Source organism: Antedon bifida, chromosome 3 (assembly GCF_963402885.1).
Source record: "Antedon bifida chromosome 3, ecAntBifi1.1, whole genome shotgun sequence".
NCBI lineage: Eukaryota > Metazoa > Echinodermata > Crinoidea > Comatulida > Antedonidae > Antedon > Antedon bifida.
In genome coordinates this window covers 34,160,703-34,179,631 of record NC_136228.1, presented here as the reverse complement: position 1 = coordinate 34,179,631, position 18,929 = coordinate 34,160,703, and the positions used below count along the sequence as shown (strand labels likewise).

At 33.0% G+C, this 18,929-nt stretch overlaps 3 protein-coding genes across 5 annotated transcripts in view; 1 reads left to right on the top strand and 2 right to left on the bottom strand.

Moving 5' to 3' along the window:
- Positions 1–41: 41 nt before the first annotated feature.
- On the bottom strand, positions 42–7,819 carry LOC144837993 (deoxyribonuclease TATDN1-like). The gene is made up of 13 exons (XM_078693323.1): positions 7,551–7,819; positions 7,170–7,190; positions 6,975–7,019; positions 6,722–6,771; positions 5,970–6,033; positions 5,382–5,525; positions 4,764–4,806; positions 4,359–4,444; positions 3,727–3,767; positions 2,903–2,979; positions 2,658–2,728; positions 2,157–2,289; positions 42–1,771 (listed from the first exon to the last, which is right to left on the bottom strand). Exons 1-13 carry the CDS (start codon positions 7,597–7,599, stop codon positions 1,666–1,668), a joined length of 930 nt encoding a protein of 309 aa, XP_078549449.1. The 5' UTR covers positions 7,600–7,819; the 3' UTR covers positions 42–1,665.
- Positions 7,672–17,423, top strand: LOC144837982 (major facilitator superfamily domain-containing protein 10-like). Of its 3 annotated transcripts, none has more exons than XM_078693308.1 (14): positions 7,672–7,802; positions 8,768–8,958; positions 9,932–10,028; positions 12,117–12,220; positions 12,567–12,725; positions 13,049–13,240; positions 13,489–13,585; positions 14,109–14,214; positions 14,690–14,745; positions 14,948–15,000; positions 15,268–15,358; positions 15,642–15,689; positions 16,117–16,206; positions 16,317–17,423. In XM_078693308.1, exons 2-14 carry the CDS (start codon positions 8,788–8,790, stop codon positions 16,418–16,420), a joined length of 1,368 nt encoding a protein of 455 aa, XP_078549434.1. In that variant the 5' UTR covers positions 7,672–7,802; positions 8,768–8,787; the 3' UTR covers positions 16,421–17,423. The 3 variants fall into 3 exon arrangements, with proteins under 3 accessions (XP_078549434.1, XP_078549432.1, XP_078549435.1); XM_078693306.1 differs by having other exon boundaries at positions 7,704–7,802; positions 8,777–8,958; XM_078693309.1 differs by lacking the exon at positions 7,672–7,802 and adding an exon at positions 8,419–8,439.
- LOC144837999 (protein C10-like) overlaps positions 9,669–18,929 on the bottom strand; it is a 46,396-nt gene continuing 37,135 nt past the window's right edge. The window contains exon 4 of the transcript XR_013611597.1: positions 9,669–9,679. The gene's annotated coding sequence lies outside the window, so the exon portion shown is untranslated. The remainder of the gene's footprint in view (positions 9,680–18,929) is intronic.

Here is an 18,929-nt window from a genome sequence, read left to right as displayed (position 1 = left end):
ACCCTCATTAAACAAAGTTTAATAATAAAAAAAATCATATATATACACGTATATAATTTAATTTTCTCTAATGTGGTAGGTCTAATAGTATAGAATATAGCACTTTCTGTTTAGGCAGAGACATTAATTTTAATGTATGTTACTGCTCATTATACACGGTACTTTATGATTTAAGACAGTGTCCTGTTCTGGGTTCAACATGGTTTATTGTAAAATAATACATTTTCAACTTAAAATTGATCTCGACTTGTAGTGTTATTTTCGTCAGCATTTTCTTCTGTATCGAAAGAATAGTCAGTAATTGAAAATCAAGAAAATTACTACCTTATAACATAAAAGAAAGTGCTGTAGCACCACTTAAATTGTTTATAATTATTTTCACGATGTCTGTTCTGCTTTACCAAATTCTTTCAATCACCATAATCAAGCACTTGAACTATCACTACCATATATGGCTCAATTCCAGTCATGACAGACGATAACCCGAGATCCAAAGATTAATTTGTGCTTGATGCATTGTCAAATTATTTCTTCATTTTCCATTGTTCTCTTTTTTTCCTCCTTTACATTTCTATTCTTTTTCCCCTTTTTTCTTCTCTTCTTTCTCTTTTTCTATCTTGAATCTTCTTTTCTCTCTTTTTATTCTTCCTCTTTTCCCTCCTCTTCTTCCTTTCTAGTCTTCCTTTTTTTCTTCTCTTTTTATTCTTCCTCTTTTCCCTCCTCATCTTCTCTTTTCATTTTTTTTCACTTTTTCTTTCTCATCTTTTTTCTTCTCTTTTCTTTTCTCCCTTTCTCTCTTTTTATTCTTCCTCTTCCTTTCTATCTTCTCTTTTCATTTTTCCACTTCTCTTTTCTCATCTTTTTTTTCCTTTCTCCCTTTCTCTCTTTTTATTCTTCCTCTTCCTTTCTATCTTCTCTTTTCATTTTTCCACTTCTCCTTTCTCATCTTTTTTTTCCTTTCTCCCTTTCTCTCTTTTTATTCTTCCTCTTCCTTTCTATCTTCTCTTTTCATTTTTCCACTTCTCTTTTCTCATCTTTTTTTTCCTTTCTCCCTTTCTCTCTTTTTATTCTTCCTCTTCCTTTCTATCTTCTCTTTTCATTTTTCCACTTCTCCTTTCTCATCTTTTTTTTCCTTTCTCCCTTTCTCTCTTTTTATTCTTCCTCTTCATTTCTATCTTCTCTTTTCATTTTTCAGTACGTTATAGTTCATAATCTAATCATTAATGTTTAACTGAACACGGTGAAAGTTCAATCATTATAATGGATAATGCAAAACCAAATAGGTAATATAATTAAATAGATAGTGAACTATAGGCAAGAGCGAAGGGATGTCAACACGTCAGGGACTTATATTGGCTGCCGTATATCTGTTAACAAATATTATTTAGTATATAAAAATTATGACCTAAATATATGGGGTACATTTCTGACGAGATCTAATAAGATCGAAACAGTACTGTCTGCAGATATATATATATATATATATATATATATATATATATCTTTTATTCCAGTCCACTCAGGCAACGCTTGTCTGCTTTATATTCTCAATTCTGTCCAGGTACACTTGCACTGATGAAGCACTAGTGTTGCCCAAAAGCTGAAGAAATCCTGAAGGTTAAGATCCTGCATATTCAGATTTTGGTTACAATACTATTTTTATTTTCAAGATCTTTTGTCAAAGAAAAGATTAAGTGTATTCTGATACATTATATCAGAAAGTTCAGTTGCATCTTCTCCTCTGGTACCTGCCATAACTTCTAAAACTTGCCTACAAATGAAAAAAACCCCAACGTTTATCGTGTATAAAAGCCTCTACAAAAAATGTATTGGAACAGGAGATACATCCTCTAATACTCGATTCACACATGTAACAAACTGTTGCATGGATGTCTCTCAGGAATCTGACTGAGTTACAATGCTTTCACACACTAGTTTGTCATATAGTAATGTAAATTGCAGTGTAAAAAACTCATATTCAAATATGCGCAGATACCACTGTTGCATCAATGTTTGAGGCCTGTTGTTGCAAAATGTTACATTGATAACACAGAAACACTTTCATATGTTTGTACTAAGGTAACAATTTATGAAAATTGAGTATTATTTGCTTTATAAAGGATAATTTTACACAATGCTGCATAAATATATCTTACATAATGTGACATGGTTCATTGCGGCTTTTTACACATGACCCTTGCTCCCATTTTTCTTTTTTGCGTGTAGGAAAGGTAGTTTGTATGAACTTTGACCCAGCATGAGTAGGCCGAACTTCACACCATGGAGCATCTACATATGAAAAAAAATTAATTTTTTATGCAGTTAAATAGTTTTCCATTGTAGCTATGATATATAGCATTGCAATATGGATGTCTATGCAATACACAGTATGCACTACACTGCACAATACCTCTACATTATATTATACTGTGCAGTATACAATATACTGCACAGTATAATACACTGTGCAATGTATACAATACTGTACATTGCACAGTATATTATACTGCACAGTATACAATATACTGTGCATTATACATTGTATTGTAAAGAAGTACTGTATTTCTAAAATAGGTAACTAATAAATAGAAGTTTACAGTATAGTGTAAATTTGTAGAGAATTACTAAATCAAATAGATTAAAGTCGCCATTTTTACCCGTTTCTATCATTAACCATTCAGCAGGTATAGAACACATTGCATCAATGTTTTCTTGAGTTTTCAACGAACTAACAAATAAAAATGACACATTTAGTCAAACAATTGGTTTTAATCTGATTTTACCATTCAGACCAAAATGCAGTCTCACAAGAAATAATGAAGAAGTAGTCTGGGAGGAAGAATTTGATAAAAGTTGGGGGCAGTTTAACTTACTCAGTCTCAACTTAACTACTGTAACTTACCAACCATTAATTCCAATATAAAGACCTAAATCTGTAAAGGCCTTTGCTTCATCCTTTGACCCATCAAAACTGTGAACCTAATCAAATTACAGTATCACTTTAAGCTCTGTCTACACTAACAAACTAGTGTGATGTGCCGAATTATTGTAGTGATATACCCAAATATGGTAAGAGTGAGTGAGTGGCCGAGTGGTTAAGACAGTGGAACCGTAATCCAAAGCCATAACATCGGCAAGGGTTTGAGACTCATTCGCTCCATGGTTATGGTGGTAGAACAAGTCTTCTCGAATAAGGACTATGTATGCATATTGCTCGTGTGCACTTTAAAGAACCTAGTACATCTTTCGAGACGAGTAGGGGTTACCCTGGTGTACTAGTTCACACACACTGTCGTGGACAGACGTAATGGCGCCATAGTTGGCTGCCGATGACATGATGTGACTCTTAGGGGAGAAGAATGTTGTTGAAAAGGTGTAACATCTAAGACCACAGCGCTCTGATCTTCATTAAATAGCGCTATATAAATGTCGCATTTTTATATTATATTATTATATTATAGTGATAAAACATCATCATGTCCATATATGGGCACATCACATTTTTTATCACTGTGACAGAGCTTTAGTAGTAACAAATATGTGGGGCACTACAGACTCCAATCTAAAACAAGACTTAGACACTTCTGGGATGAGAAGGTGTAGTCTCTAAGTCATGTTTATTTTTTGTCAGGATTTTCAGATAAACTCAGATTTTTTAACCAAAAAAAAAGACTGACTTTGAAAAAGCATTTTATAAGGAAAGATGGTTGAAGATTACATACATACCACACCTCCTGTATATTTGTCTCGATTTCTCTTCATAATATCTTTAAAAAAAGAAATGAATATTTATTCTTATGTTATTCTTATCAACTACTAACTACTATCCTATTCAGACTGAAAGAAATTAAAACATTGGTGATGATGTTGGTGTTACGTAGTGGTAGATGTTACAGGTCCATCATCTCTCTTACACATTTTATCCAGCTGCCATTCGGGCACTGAATGCTTGTCAGTATGCCGTACGAGAGTGATGTGACACTTTGTAATTGTTTTTGTTAGTTTTTCATTTATCTGTTTTTGTATATCTCAGAGCAAACATAATTGTATACTTTATATATGCAAATGACAATAAATTGAAGTAATTTTCCACTGATGAATGGATGAATGAACTCACTAATTTGCATAATAATAATACTTCAGTTTAGTACTAACTTAGGCCAAGGTAAAACCAAATTTGGAAGTGGGGTTAAAGGTCACTATTTTACCACTGACTGCCGATATCAATGACTTGATTCTAACTTTCTCAACTGAACACCTGAAACTAACCAAATACGTCTGCATTTCAGAAATTCTGATGTTAATGGTTAGGAAAAGATGTTCAGCATTGCGAAAGTAAACTTTATTTGAGAACTCACCGATGAAATCGGTATGCGAGTTACGACAGTGAAGAAACATTGGAAGTTTTGACTTCTCTGCTAATTCCATTTGCTGCTCAAAATATCTATAAAACAAACAGAGGCAAGTTAATCCAAATCATACAGCAAATAAACAACATACAACCGCTAAAAATAATAACAAACTAAGAAAGCATCTTACAGAAAAAGTAGTAAAGTGGAAATAGTTGTACACTCACATAAAGAGAGCCAATGTTAGAAAGCATTCCACTGTTATGCATTCTAAATACATTAAGCCAAAACGAGAAACCATGTGTGTTAATGATGAATGTTTACCAAATGAAAGCTCAACGGAGCTCACATTACTTTTTGTCAAAATGGTACACAGAGCCTCATATAAGTCAATAATTTCTATATAAAACTTACTTTAACTGCGTTTCTTTTGGACAAAAGTGTAACCTGTCATAATCTATAAGGTAAAGATATTAAATCTAATAGTCAACTTGATTCATATATTTATATACAGCACAATAAAAAACAAATAGTTGAAAAATAAGGAAAAATATCTCTCATCGCTGTGTGAACCTACAGTATATCCAAGATTGGTCATATTATTTTTGACAACCTAGTAACAAGCTGGGTCATGTCAATCCATTCTGCGCATGTTTCTAGGTCCAGACGTCGACCGAAGATCATCAATATATAAGTTGTATGGCATCACAAATCGAAAGGTGTCTAGTACCCAGGCAATCTAACAACATGACACTGAGCTCACCTTGCCAAGATAGGAATTTGTAACAGTCCTTTGATCTTATGTCTGGCTGCAACAAATACCAACAGTACTGTTACTATGTACATATTTTCTACGGCGCGCGGTGACTGTTAAGGGGTGTGGAACTGATCGCACCGCAACCAAAGATGAACCCTTTGAACACCAGAGGTCAGCTTTCTGTTGTTAGATTGCCTTGCTAGTACCGATTAAGAGCATGGCTGCTAAAAGGGAGATAAAAGTGTAGCATTATACACCAATGTTAGAGTATATACCTAGACCACATTCACCTACAGCTACAACTTTGCCTTCTGCACCATTGATTAATCCAAGCAACTTCTGCATGTAGGTCTCTGATCCTTCATTCTCAAATTCACTGCACCTTGTTGGATGACATCCTACTGTACTGTATAAAGCATCTATATGAATTAAAAAATATTGAATATTCATAATAAAGACACTATCCCTACAATTGTTGATGTTTTGTAAAAATAACGCATATACTTTAAAAACAGGTCATTCCTTGTCTTAAATGCACATGTTACGGTAAATTATGATAAAAAGATAGAAACAATGCACTACGCAAGTAGCTCACGTCGAATGTCCTCTCGTGGACAGTTTTATAATTATCAAAAATTGGTGCGTAACTGTGCAGGCCAGGAACTCACTTGAAATTGCCAACTTGTTTGATAGAGTAAAGCAGCCATATTGGACAGTCCATCCCCACAGTGGGACATTATTTGAGCTGTAATGTTGTCCCTCTAATTGTATAATACAACCTCTATGTATCAAAATGAATGATGATCTCATAAAATGCATGTACAAATGTAAGATTGTTTTTAAAATAATTTAAATGTATATACCATTTGTTTTTGCTAGCTCCAGTGCCACTTTGCTGTCCTCAAGGTTACCTCCAGTTATTATCATCTGTAATGTAATAAAAAAGATGTATTCATTAAGATAAAAACCAATATAAACATATCATATTAAAACAGGTTTTTACATATATGTCTTCAATTTCAGTTTATTATTTCAGGAATTCCTAATTATGTATTAAAGGCAATGGTACACATAAGATAGAAAAACAGAAAATGAAAAATATGAAAAATTTGAAAAAAAGGACAAAGCAAAGCAGGAAAAATATATATTATATAGTATGTACTGTATGCTGCTCTGTAACTTAAACATGAGGGAAAATGTGAAAAATAAATATATAATAAAGAAAAATATTTAAGTAGTTGTTTATAACGGAATGTAGTATAGTTAAAATAGTAATAGCAAACCAAACAATTAGCAACAAATCTGCTAAATTACAGGAATTATTTAAAACCTACAAAATATTTACAGAAAAACAGTCGTAAGGATACATTTGAACAGTTGATAATAGATTAATTATTGCACAAACTTTGTTGTAAGCATACATTAATCTCTGTCTACACTATCAAACATTATGTGACAACAAAATGTGATGTGCCCTTATATGGACATCACTACCATATTTGGGCACATCACTAGTTGCAGTTTTTCTTGAAGAGTAAAATTGCTTAATAGTATTGCTTTTAATATTAATTGTTTAATATATTACAGTTAAAATAATTACAATTGCATACAATACCTTTTGAATGCCCACATTATGAGCTCTTTGTAAAACTTCAAGTAAGTCATCTAAGGATAATTTAAAAAAAAGACAAATAGCAGCATTAATAATTCTAATTTAGATGTCTGATATTATTTTTTAATTTTAAGTGAACTATGATTTAATCACAATTGTTTTTGTTTGAAAATACATCTTATTTTCATATCAATTCATGGTAAATATTTATTTAGTATAAAATAATAGTAAAAAAATGTTAAAAATTGTTATATACCTTGATGTCGTTGTTTCCTGTGATAAAGTCCTCTGAAAACTTTATCTAAGGAAATAAAAGATTATATTATAAAACTTTTTAGTGAGCCATCCTTGCTAGTACTATACTACTACTACACAAAACACAGTAGAAATCTAAATTTACAAACTATTTATTGAACATTAGCTCATTTTTAATCGTTGGTAAACAACTTACCTGTCAGATTTACACCAATATCTGCAAAACAATAAAAAATTACTTTATAATAATTAGTCTCCGTGACTGTGTTCGCGTAGTCATTAACAAACAAGTATATTATATCAAATTGCGCACAGATTTCTTTGCCGGACCTACGCCTACTACTACTCTACTGTCTGTACTACTCTAGGCCCCTAGTAGGCCTAGCTAGGCTAAAATTAGATTAGGAGGCCTAGCCTAGATAGGGCTGGGCCTACACAGGCTACTACTACTACTAGCCTAGCTTGTGTAGTAGTAACTAGCCTAGCTAGATGCACATTTTTTAGCAGTTTAAAGTCGCGTAATTACAAAAAAAACAATTGGCCTACTTTCTTAAATTACTTAGGTTATAATAATTACCAATTAATTTTAAAGTTGATATTTGCTTAGCCATCGAATCACATGCCATGTGCGCCAGATTAAATTATTACGTGACTGAAAGTTCAAGGGTTACGTTCACGCTCGAATGCGTTTCAAAAGTCAACAAAAGAGGAAGGTGGTGCTAGTGTGTAGTAGTGCTTGCTTCTTATTTTTAGGCCTAACTTAGTGGAAGGACGATCACAGCACAGGTAGTTGTTATATCCTGTTTGGCGTGGTGTATAACACAAGGAAGTAAGCATACTCTATATACACTATAATAATCTATATTAAATATTTGTAATGGCGTACACAGTTAGGTAGGCTAGGCCTAGTAGTAGTATGTAACGCGTTTGATTCTGTGTAACGTGTGCAGACAGTTGTGCAGATCACAAGATCACATTTTTTGCCTCTAAAAAAGTGTACGTGGTAGGTCTTCGATAGGAGGAGTGTGTTTGTTGAAATGGGACATCCAATCAAAATAGTAATAGGATTAGAAAAGTGAGACAGTCGCTATTTTTAATGATTTACCCTTTTTTCTTTGTAATATTTTTCTTTCCAATATTACATTTTATTTATAAAAATATTGTTTATAGAATAGTATACTTACTACCTAGGAGGCCTCAGGTAGACAATAGGCCTATTGTTAATAAATCATAAGCTTCTTAAATTTCTTTTATTGAATAGAAGTGTATCAATGATGACAATGCACAAAATGCTATTATGTTTCATTCATCCTGTATCAGGAACTAAACTAAAACTTATGAATGAATGATTTGTACTTTTAATATTTTATTTATGTGTGTCAGGAGTTGCAGCTACTGTATTTAAATAAAAAAAGAAATATGGTATTATATATTTGTATTATTAGGGCCAACTCTCCAAGTAGAAAGTTTGGTAAATGTCCTACAAAGACTAAATGCTATTAAGAGTTACTGTGTCAGCATGTCTGTTCAACCTTATGGTGTAGATATAATAAGAGCACTCTGAGATCATTTAAAGTATGCTATAACAATGCCTTGTATTGTATTGTTTGCTGCTGAAGCAGCCTAGAAAGTACTAGCATGTTGTTTGTTTTAAATGAAATTCCATCCAAAAATTTAATGATTGTTTCAATATCATGGAGATTGAATAACCGAAGCTTTGGATTTAGAGTATTTAGATTTTTTTATTTCAATGCCCTTAAATTTAATTAGTAAATTTTGGTCGGTTTTTCCTAGTTGGATTAGAGAGAAAGAGAATGGCTGGATCAGCACTTTCAGAAAAGAAGGAGATGGCTGGTGTTGACAAAGAGAAGATGTCAGGAATGGTGAAGATAGTGTTTGTATCGCTACTCCTTGATCTGTTAGCCTTTACCATGATTCTTCCATTGCTTCCTTCTCTTCTTGACTACTACGGTAATACTGATCAGGTAAAAACAAAACTTTGTTTAAAACATTACAGTTATATTATTATGTTATATATATATATATATATTATCAAATTATAATCAGTCAAAATATTGAATCGTATCACAATAGCATTTAGTATTTTATTACTTATCATTATTTTTATTTTTTAACACAGTATAACGAAAAAAAAAAATGCTTTTAAGTACAGTTATACTTCCTGTTAGTATTTAAGATAATTAGTTAATAATAATGATATACAAGTTCTTTTTTTTTTGTCTTGTGTGGGGTCGTCCCACTTTTATTATAATTTTCTGTTTTATTTGTATATATATTCTATATAAAAATAAAGGTACATTTGTAACAATTAATTATTTGTATGAATATTTCTCTTTCTATATTACTAAGATTGTTACAGTGTTAAAAGTAGTTAAAAAGTAGGCATATTTACATAAAAGGTGATTGATTTCAATATAAAACTATATGCTTTCATTTACAATTTTAAAGAAGATGTTAATTAAAAATATACAGATAAAACATAGTAATAAAAGTCTATGAACTGTCATTAAAATCATACTTATAAAATCTTGTTCATGATATACAAGTTCTTGTATAAGCGCCAAATTCCAACGAATGGATCATTGCTCATGGTGCTGTGGACTCAGATATTACACTTTTCAAGTACATGCTTCTTCCCTATGGGTCACATCATGTCAGTGTAGTCACTTTAAAGAGCTCCCTCATCTGTCCACAACAGTGGCTGTGTGTGAACTAGTACGCCGGGGTAACTCCCTACTCGACTCAAAAGAGGTTCTTTAAAGTGCACACAAACAAGGTGTGTACACTGGACCTATGTTTTATATTCCTTATCCGAGAAGAATTGTCCTACCACCAGAACTAGCCTCCAACCCTAGTATAGCTGATTACGGTTCCACTGTCTTAACCGCTCGGCCACTCACTCAATAGCATTATGTTTTATTTTAATGTTTTTTACAGAGCGGATTGTACAACAGTATGCTGTCCTCATGCACTGCATTCAGAGAACTCGTGGGAATACCTGACACAGAGAAATATAATTCAGTACTGTTTGGAGGTATACAGCTATATTCAACTCTTTAAAATCTGTTTTAAATCATTTATATTACACTTACCGTATATTTCGGTGTATAAGTCGCACCTGTGTATAAGACGCACCCCCTAAGTTGGAGTAAAATATCGGTATTTTTTATATCGTCGATGTATAAGACGCACTTTATATTTCATCAAAACAAGGTTTTTTTAAATTGTAATCAATATTATTGTAATAATATATGGCGCTAGTTCCGTTTCGCACCTGTCATTTATTTCGACTCAAAATTTGTTAAGAACCTTTATCGTGAGTACCACACCTTAGAATTAGGCCTCAAAAATACTTTTACGAAGGAGATCACATAAAAAGTGACAAATAAATGCTTTAAATTGATGAATTTACAGACGTCTTTCTCGCACATCGGTTCGTCAATTTGTTCAATGTTGTTGTTTTTATGGAGCGCCAAAAGAGCAATCATAATAGAGGGCTAAAAACTCAATATAATGCGTATATTTAATGCATTTGTTGGTGAAAATTACGTTCAATTTTAATATATTTTGTCAATGCAACAAAACCCTAGGCCTAAATCAGCATCACTACCTAGCCTAGGCCTAAGACTAAGAGGAATATTATTTAGATCATTGAGGTATAAACTACAGTACATGTAATATGATGATGAACTTGTCGATTTTCATTCTTAAAACTTAGTTAACGAAAACTGCGAAAACCATGTACAGTATCAACAGTAACATTTTTGTTGCATTGACATTGACAAAATATATTAAAATTGAACGTAATTTTCACCAATAAATGCATTAAATATACGCATTATATTGAGTTTTTAGCCCTCATGATCTATTATGATTGCTCTTTTGGCGCTCCATAGAAACAACAACCTTGAACATGGCGTATGGAACCGATGTGCGAGAAACACGTCTGTATATTCATCAATTTAAAGCATTTATTTGTTACTTTTTGTGTGATCTCCTTCATAAAAGTATTTTTGAGGCCTAATTCTAAGGTGTGGTACTCACGATAAATTTATTTAACAAATTTTGAGTCGAAATAAATGACAGGTGCGAAACGGAACTAGCGCCATAATATATTTTGTTATATCTACAACGGCGTCTTTTATTTAGGTTTTTTTCTTACCTAGGCTCGGCCGCACCCGCAACATCGAGTGCATGACCGTGTGTGTAACACGCACGTGTGTGGGCTAGCCTCGCTCGATCATTTCGAGAGGGCGCACGTTTTCACGGACAATCGTATTCGATTAGTATCTATGTATCCGAGAAGTGTGTACGCTAGGTCCATGCTATAATCAACTGGAGAATATACTAGTCGAATACCGTACACCATGTGGCCGCCAAGAAGGGCTTGCGCTAGGGGTACGGCGGTCGGCGATCGTGCGTATAACTATAAATAAATACTATTCCAATCGTAATCGTTTACAAATGAAATGTTATCGGAGCGCCTAAAACAGCTCCATAATGAACAAATCTTTTCATCATATTTAGTATAACATCACGCTAAAATGCCTTGAAAACTAGGCAGAAGCAGGTTGCCGTTACGTTACGGTTAGTACACTGTAGCTAGGCCTAGCCTACTCAGCAGGCCTAGCCAGCGAGGTGACGATATGTACAATCTGTGTGGTGAGGCATTTATGTTCGGTGTATAAGACGCACCCTTAATTTAGATGTCAAATTTGCGTGTCAAAAGTGCGACTTATACACCGAAATATACGGTAAGTCATTTCTGGTCACATATGGAAACATACTGTACTCCCATATAATACAGCTAGTAATCAGCACAAAGTTGTGTCTTAACCTTACCAGGTACCCATTTGTACACTTGGGTGGACAGAGGCAAAGTGCCTTGCCTAAGGATGATACAAGCAATGTGACAAGCGTTGGATTCGAACCCAAGATCTCACAATCAATAGTCCAACATCCAAAACACTGTGCCAAACGCCTATATGACAAAGTGTAACCTCATACTTGAGTATATAATCCATTGTTTTCCCCTAATGTTATACCCAGAGCCATATGTAGTGTAGGTCATATTTACTAAATGAAGACACTAGTCAAGTTTATGATTATTTCTAATTTGCAGGTATTATAGGTTCGTTGTTCAGCTTTCTTCAGTTTATAATTTGTCCAGTTTGTGGAGCGGCTTCTGATTATTATGGTAGAAGACCACTCATGATCATATCAATGGTAAATACAAACAATGAATACTGTATTTAAATCAATATTTACTGATGTGAGCATAATAATTAAATCTTCAAAAATGTTTTCAGCTGGTTTTATATAATATCTGTATACAATTCTTTACGTTAAACCATAACAAGATGCATACGTGTGCGATGTTTCAACCTGTTTCTTTTTTTTGTCACATAAAGTTTGATAGTGTAGACAGAGTTTATATATAAAGCGATTTTGTTCATGCCTTTTTTACATTTTATCTGCAGTCTTTAAACAAAGAGTTTCTGAGTGTGTATTCTGTATATATGAATTAGACCAACAAAGATGAATTGAACCAAATGTTTTCTTTCCTCTTCAGATTGGGATTGTTGCTTCTTACATCCTGTGGGCCATGTCACACAATTTTACTATCTTTGTTCTTGCTAGAATCGTTGGAGGCCTCAGTAAAAGTAATGTTAGTCTAAGTACTACTATTGTAACTGATGTTTCTTCAACGAAAACACGTGGTAAAGGAATGGTAAGATTTCAGGAACTTTCTGGCAATTCCAGGGCCGTAGCCAGGATCTGTCAAGGCACGGTTCGAACACTAAGTATTTGAGCCACAGGCCCCTATGGCGCACATATTTGGAGGATTTTTAGAGATGTGATGAGGGTATTGGGCATGTCGGGGATGGTGGTTCGCAGTTGATTAAGGGGGGTTCGCTGTAAACCCCTGGCTACAGGCCTGAATTAAGTTAGGGTGTTAAAAGATTATTGAAAGATAGTTACTTTTACTCTTTTCTACAATCATCATGCCATATTGCTTTTGTAAAATAAATTATATATTATATTTCTTTCCAGGCACTTGTTGGTATTGCCTTCTCTATAGGTTTCATTGTTGGACCTCTCATTGGCGCCTTCTTTGCTAGTCGTGGAGTCGGTGAGGGCACCGCATTCTATGTGAAGCCTGCTTTGCTTGCCCTCACCCTGGCAACGGCTGACCTACTTTTCATAATAGCCTTTATGAAAGAGACACTGCCAGAAGGAAAACGGGTAAGACATTTGTCATTATTTTGTTACAGTTTGGTTTAGTTGTGTCAGTGTATTTTATTCATAACTTGCCAGGATAATTATATGTTAGCATTTTTTATCTGGGAAGAGTGCTTTAACTTCAAAATAATTAATAAAATACCCCTATATATACATGGTATAATCTAGAAAGCAACTTTTGAAACAAGGTATTATTATTGATTTGATCATTATTTTGTAATCTTTTTTATATCAATTTTTCATTTTTTCAGGCAAACTCTTTTAGTAATTCACTAACTGATGTTCAAGACCTGATCAACCCTATTTCATTATTCAACTTTGCTGCTGTTAAGGAAGTTAGACAAAAATGTAGGTTATAAAATATTTATTTTACTGTTTGGTAGTAAACATTAAGCTGGTAATTGCTTTCTTTTAATAATACAAGGAGTGATTAAAGAAGTTGGGTCTCTAAAGAGCTAGATGCGTACAAAAAAACAATTATTAGAATTGAGTAGAGGGGATGAAGCTATCATGTGTCATAGAGGCCTTACTTTTTGTTGCTTAAACATTTTTATTTTATTATATATATAAATTTATTGTACATTTGATTGATTTGATTGATTGATATGATTGATTTGATTGATTGATTGATGATTTGATTGATTGATTGATTGATTGATATGATTGATTGATTTGATTGATTTATTGGATTAATGGATTGATTGCTTAATTGATTTGATTGATTTGATGGATTTGATTGAATGATTGATTGATTTATTGGATTGATTGATTTATTGGATTGATGGATTGATTGCTTGATTTATTTGCTTTGATTGATTGATTGATTTGATTGATTTGATTGTAACAATTATGTAATCTAATTACTTTTCAGCAATGCTGCGTCAAGTTGGCCTTTCATATTTCTTCTATCTTTTCATCTTTTCTGGCTTGGAATTCACGCTTACCTTTCTGGTACATAGAAGATTCAATTACACAAGGTATATACTGTATTTCATAATGCGCTTCACATTATAAATTTATTAATATATTTTTAATGATTAATGTATTTTATTTTATTGACAGATTCATTTATTTTGTTGAAAAGTTTCATCAAATTTCAATTTAGCATAATTGTATACTTTACAAAATATAATTTTGCCAAATACAGCACTTGCTTTGCTTTGTTTTTTAGCAAGATAGTGCCTACAATGTTCAACTTATAATTCTGAATTGTTGGTGTAAACATGTATATACTTACAGAACAAGAAAATCAGTTCATTAATAATTCACAAATAAAAAAAAGAAAAACTTGTATTCATTTAACATAGGCTGAAATATCAACATGTGCCCTCTGAGGCAATATTTCACTCACTTCACAATATATAAACAAGACACTAATGAAGATATAATTAAGATTATTTATAAATATTGATATTAGTTATATCCGTTTCTTTTTCTTCTTTTGCCCATCAGTATGCAACAAGGCCGAATGTTCTTCTTTATGGGTTCTGTCATGGCTATTGTGCAGGGTGAGTATCTTAAAAACAGTAGCAAGTTAACCTTAAGTATACCGGAGTAACTCCCTACACGTCTCAAAAGATGTACTATATTTTTGTATAACCTATGTGCTCTAATTTTCTTTTATATTGCTGATATAAAGTATATTATTATTTATTTATTATTGTTATAATTATTAATTACTGTATTAATAATTATTTTAATGTAATTAAGGTGGATATGTCAGACGAATTCAACCAGGAAAAGAAAAGAAAGTTGCTCTTATGGTGAGTTTTAAGCTCTGTCTACACTATCAAACTTTATGTGACAACAAAATGTGATGTGCCCATATATGGAAATGATGATGTCATATCACTACCATATTTGGGCATATCACACTTTTTATTTTTTATTTACTTTGATTAGTCCAATAGCAATTATAATTTGTTTAACTTAATTTGTAAAAACACAAGGCAGTCAGTCAGATATTTTGTTATGTGATTCTCAACCTTTTTTTGTACTGGAAAACTAATTTCAATGTTTGATTTTGTTAGGGTATTATTGTATTAATTCCTGCATTCATCATCATTGGCTATGCTACAACACCCTTCGTTTGTTACCTTGGTCTCACACTCTTTTCATTCGGTAAGTCTGTTTTTAATCTTATTATATTTTATACTTATATTAATGTACATTTTCTTCCATTTTTTCTGTATATATTTCAAATTGTGTATGCTTATATTTTTCTGTATTTATGTTATATATGTTTTAACTGTTTTATTTGCTTTTAAACCTTGTAACTGGACCATTTTGGAAAGCAATACTAAGTTACTGAAAATGCAATCCAATCAATCAAAAATAAATAAATAAAATAATGTGTGGCCTCTTGTTTTGCATTAGCTTTCACTGAATATTGTTTCTTTTTCAGCTTCTGCAACTGTAGTTCCTTGTTTAACAACTCTTGTATCTACATTTGGTAAGCCAATCAAAATCTCTAATTATTAGCCTCTAGATAATCAGTGCATACAGTTTAACTATACGTCACTACAGTCTTGTGTACTGAACGATAATACAGTCTACTACAGTTCCACTTTGAATCCAAAAATACTACTTATGTTGGGTTAGATTACATAGTAACATGGAACTTTTGATTTTGCAATGACCTATGACATCATAATGGAGATGCTATTTGCTTAGTCATCAGACCTTGGATTTTGTGTTATAGTCGTGCAGATTTAAAAAAAAACTGAAATCGCTAAATAGCTAGACGACGACCTAATAAACCTACTGTAGATTCTAGTCGATTCAAGCTTGTATTAATTATTTTCTTTCATATATTTTGTATATCAATTATTTGTTAACATTATTTTAAACTATTAGTTTTTATTTTATGAATATTTCAGGTAAAGATGACCAAAAAGGAACTGTTTTGGGGATTTTCCGATCGCTAGGAGCACTAGCTAGAGCATTTGGTCCGATAATTGCATCATCTGGTATGTACTGTTTTCAAATCTTAAGCCGACTAATTATTATTATTTGCTAGATGACTACAGTGTTATTGGAACAAGATATTCTAAAACCAATTTCTTTTTTTGTTATTTAGTTTACTGGAGCCTGGGTGCAACAACTTGCTACATCTTTGGTGGAGTGAGTCTTCTTCTACCAGTTGTAATTTTACAAAGGGCTGTATCTGTGAAAAGCGACTAATCAACACAATGTGGTTGATTAGGTACATGCAGTTTCAATGTAGTTTAATGGCAGTTGAATTGCAAGGGCTGCCAATGTAGTTTAATGGCAGTTTCTTTGCAAGGGCTGCCAATGTAGTTCAATGGCAGTTGCATTGCAAGGGCTGCCAATATAGTTCAATGGCAGTTGCATCGCAAGGGCTACCATTGTAGTTCAATAGCAGTTTCTTTGCAAGGGCTGCCAATGTAGTTCAATGGCAGTTGCATTACAAGGGCTGCCAATATAGTTCAATGGCAGTTGCATTGCAAGGCCTGCCAACGGGGCTGCCAATGTAGTTCAATGGCAGTTGCATTGCAAGGGCTGCCAATATAGTTCAATGGCAGTTGCATTGCAAGGGCTGCCAATGTAGTTCAATGGCAGTTTCATTGCAAGGGCTGCCAGTGTAGTTCAATAGCAGTTGCATTGCAAGGACTCCCAATGTAGTTCAATGGCAGTTGCATTGCAAGGGCTGCCAATGTATTTCACAGCTATAGCATTAAACATTCCAATAATTTGCAATGGTTGAGAGATCTGACAGTTTAAATTAATGATATACTCATAGCCTCTAACTATTAAAATTAGTCTATATGTTTTTCAATGATCTTCCCCAAGTTTCTGAGATTCACTCACATGACATATACATGTAGTACAGCACCTTAGCAACAGGTTGTTGCTTAGTTTAGAGATGCACGTCGAATATTGAATCCAAGAGTCCAGTAAGAATATGTGAAAGGAATGGGCTTGTCTATATTATGTAGCCATTATCACTTTAATTGTTTTACCAATATATGAGAGAATATCTATATTTTTGCACTGTTTACTTTTTCACCGATTTATATATTTATATTGAATATTCATTTTTAGTTGTTATAATAAGATAGATTATTAGAATCATGGACATCCAATGTAGTGCAGCAGATTTATACAATATATGAATCATTATTTTAAGATAAGAAACAATAAAGAATCTTGTTATTATTTCCAATTGTCTTTTGTGTTTACGTCTTGCGTTACAATGTAGATAATTAAGAACAATTATTCATTAATGTTATTTTTTTTTTATCTTTCAATCTTGCATTGTGCCCTCGTGGGAACCAAGCTTATACCCGTTTTTAGTCGCGTGCGTGCTAACGCGACTCTACAGCTCACTATGTCGGTCGGTCGGTCGGTAAACACTAACTCAAATTTGAGCACGCGACTGCAGCCATGTATATTATGGCCTTGTTTTTTCTCTTCTATATGTATATTATGTTGGTATAAGCAGACGATATACATAGGCTGGATAATTAGATAATTGGAATGAAAAAATAGGCCTTTTCACAACAATCATGCCCCTCCTTAAGCTGTTTCTGACTTTTTTTTTGTATCAATGCCAGAGAGTTTTTACCGATTCAGGTCCTCTATGATCCTTTGATTTTGATTTGTTCTATATCATTGGTTCCATTTTATTGTGTTACCGGTAGACTAAAGTTTAGGTGTACAGTAGCCTACATCTTGCCCTATGGCCATCTGTTGCTGCTGTGCTGGTCTCTGTGTGCAAGGCCATACTACAACTTACTGTCGAATACTTTTTGTATGTGACCGTGTTAAACCTTTTCAGTATTAGCTTGTTAAATCATTGAGTTGGTAAACTATGTTGTCAAATTTTGCAATGAAAATCCATTTCATACAATCATAGGATACTTTCACTAATGGTACCAATTGTCCAGCAAGATGTTCCCATTTATAATTGGGCCTTTTAAATACAATACAAAAATACATACTTTAATTTCTCGAAGTAACTATCGAGTTCCTGTTAAAAGCTTTGGTGAGTACTTATATTGATAATTACCTGTCATTAAGTATCATAAAAATATTTAGTTTTCCGAAGCCCTTGAAAAATCCGACATTTAAAGTAATGGGATACACTTAAATACGAAGAAATGTTTACTTTGCCCAGTCTGCAACAAGTATTTGGTTGGCTCACTGTTGTGTATTTTCTTTGGATTTGCAAGTCTCTTCGATGGTTACTGTGTAAATTGAATTCAGACCTTTTTTTTACGTTTTTGTTTGCAGTCAAGTTCAAATTATTTTATGACGATTTTCTGTTGCTAATCAAGCACAACTATTAATTTCAACTTAAACCAAAATGGATACAAACTTTAGCAGCGTGAGTGATGATGATGACGCTACATTTTTTGACGTGGATGCCGTGGTTGTGTATACTTCACTCTACACAATTCTTCTTTTAGGAATTGTATTTAATCTTATCGCGAGCATTTTTCTTTATAAATATTTAAAAAGACGACCAGATGAGAACCATGTAATACTTTTATTCTCCTTGATTGTTGTTGATTTAGTATCTGTAAGTATCTTTGCGATTCGTACACCAGTTTATTATCTAGCAGTATTCTTAAACAAACCAAATGTTTGGTGCAATTTTGTTGGTTTTACAAACTTTACATTTCCATTATCATCCGGGGCGATATGGACACTGATGTCTTTTGAGAGA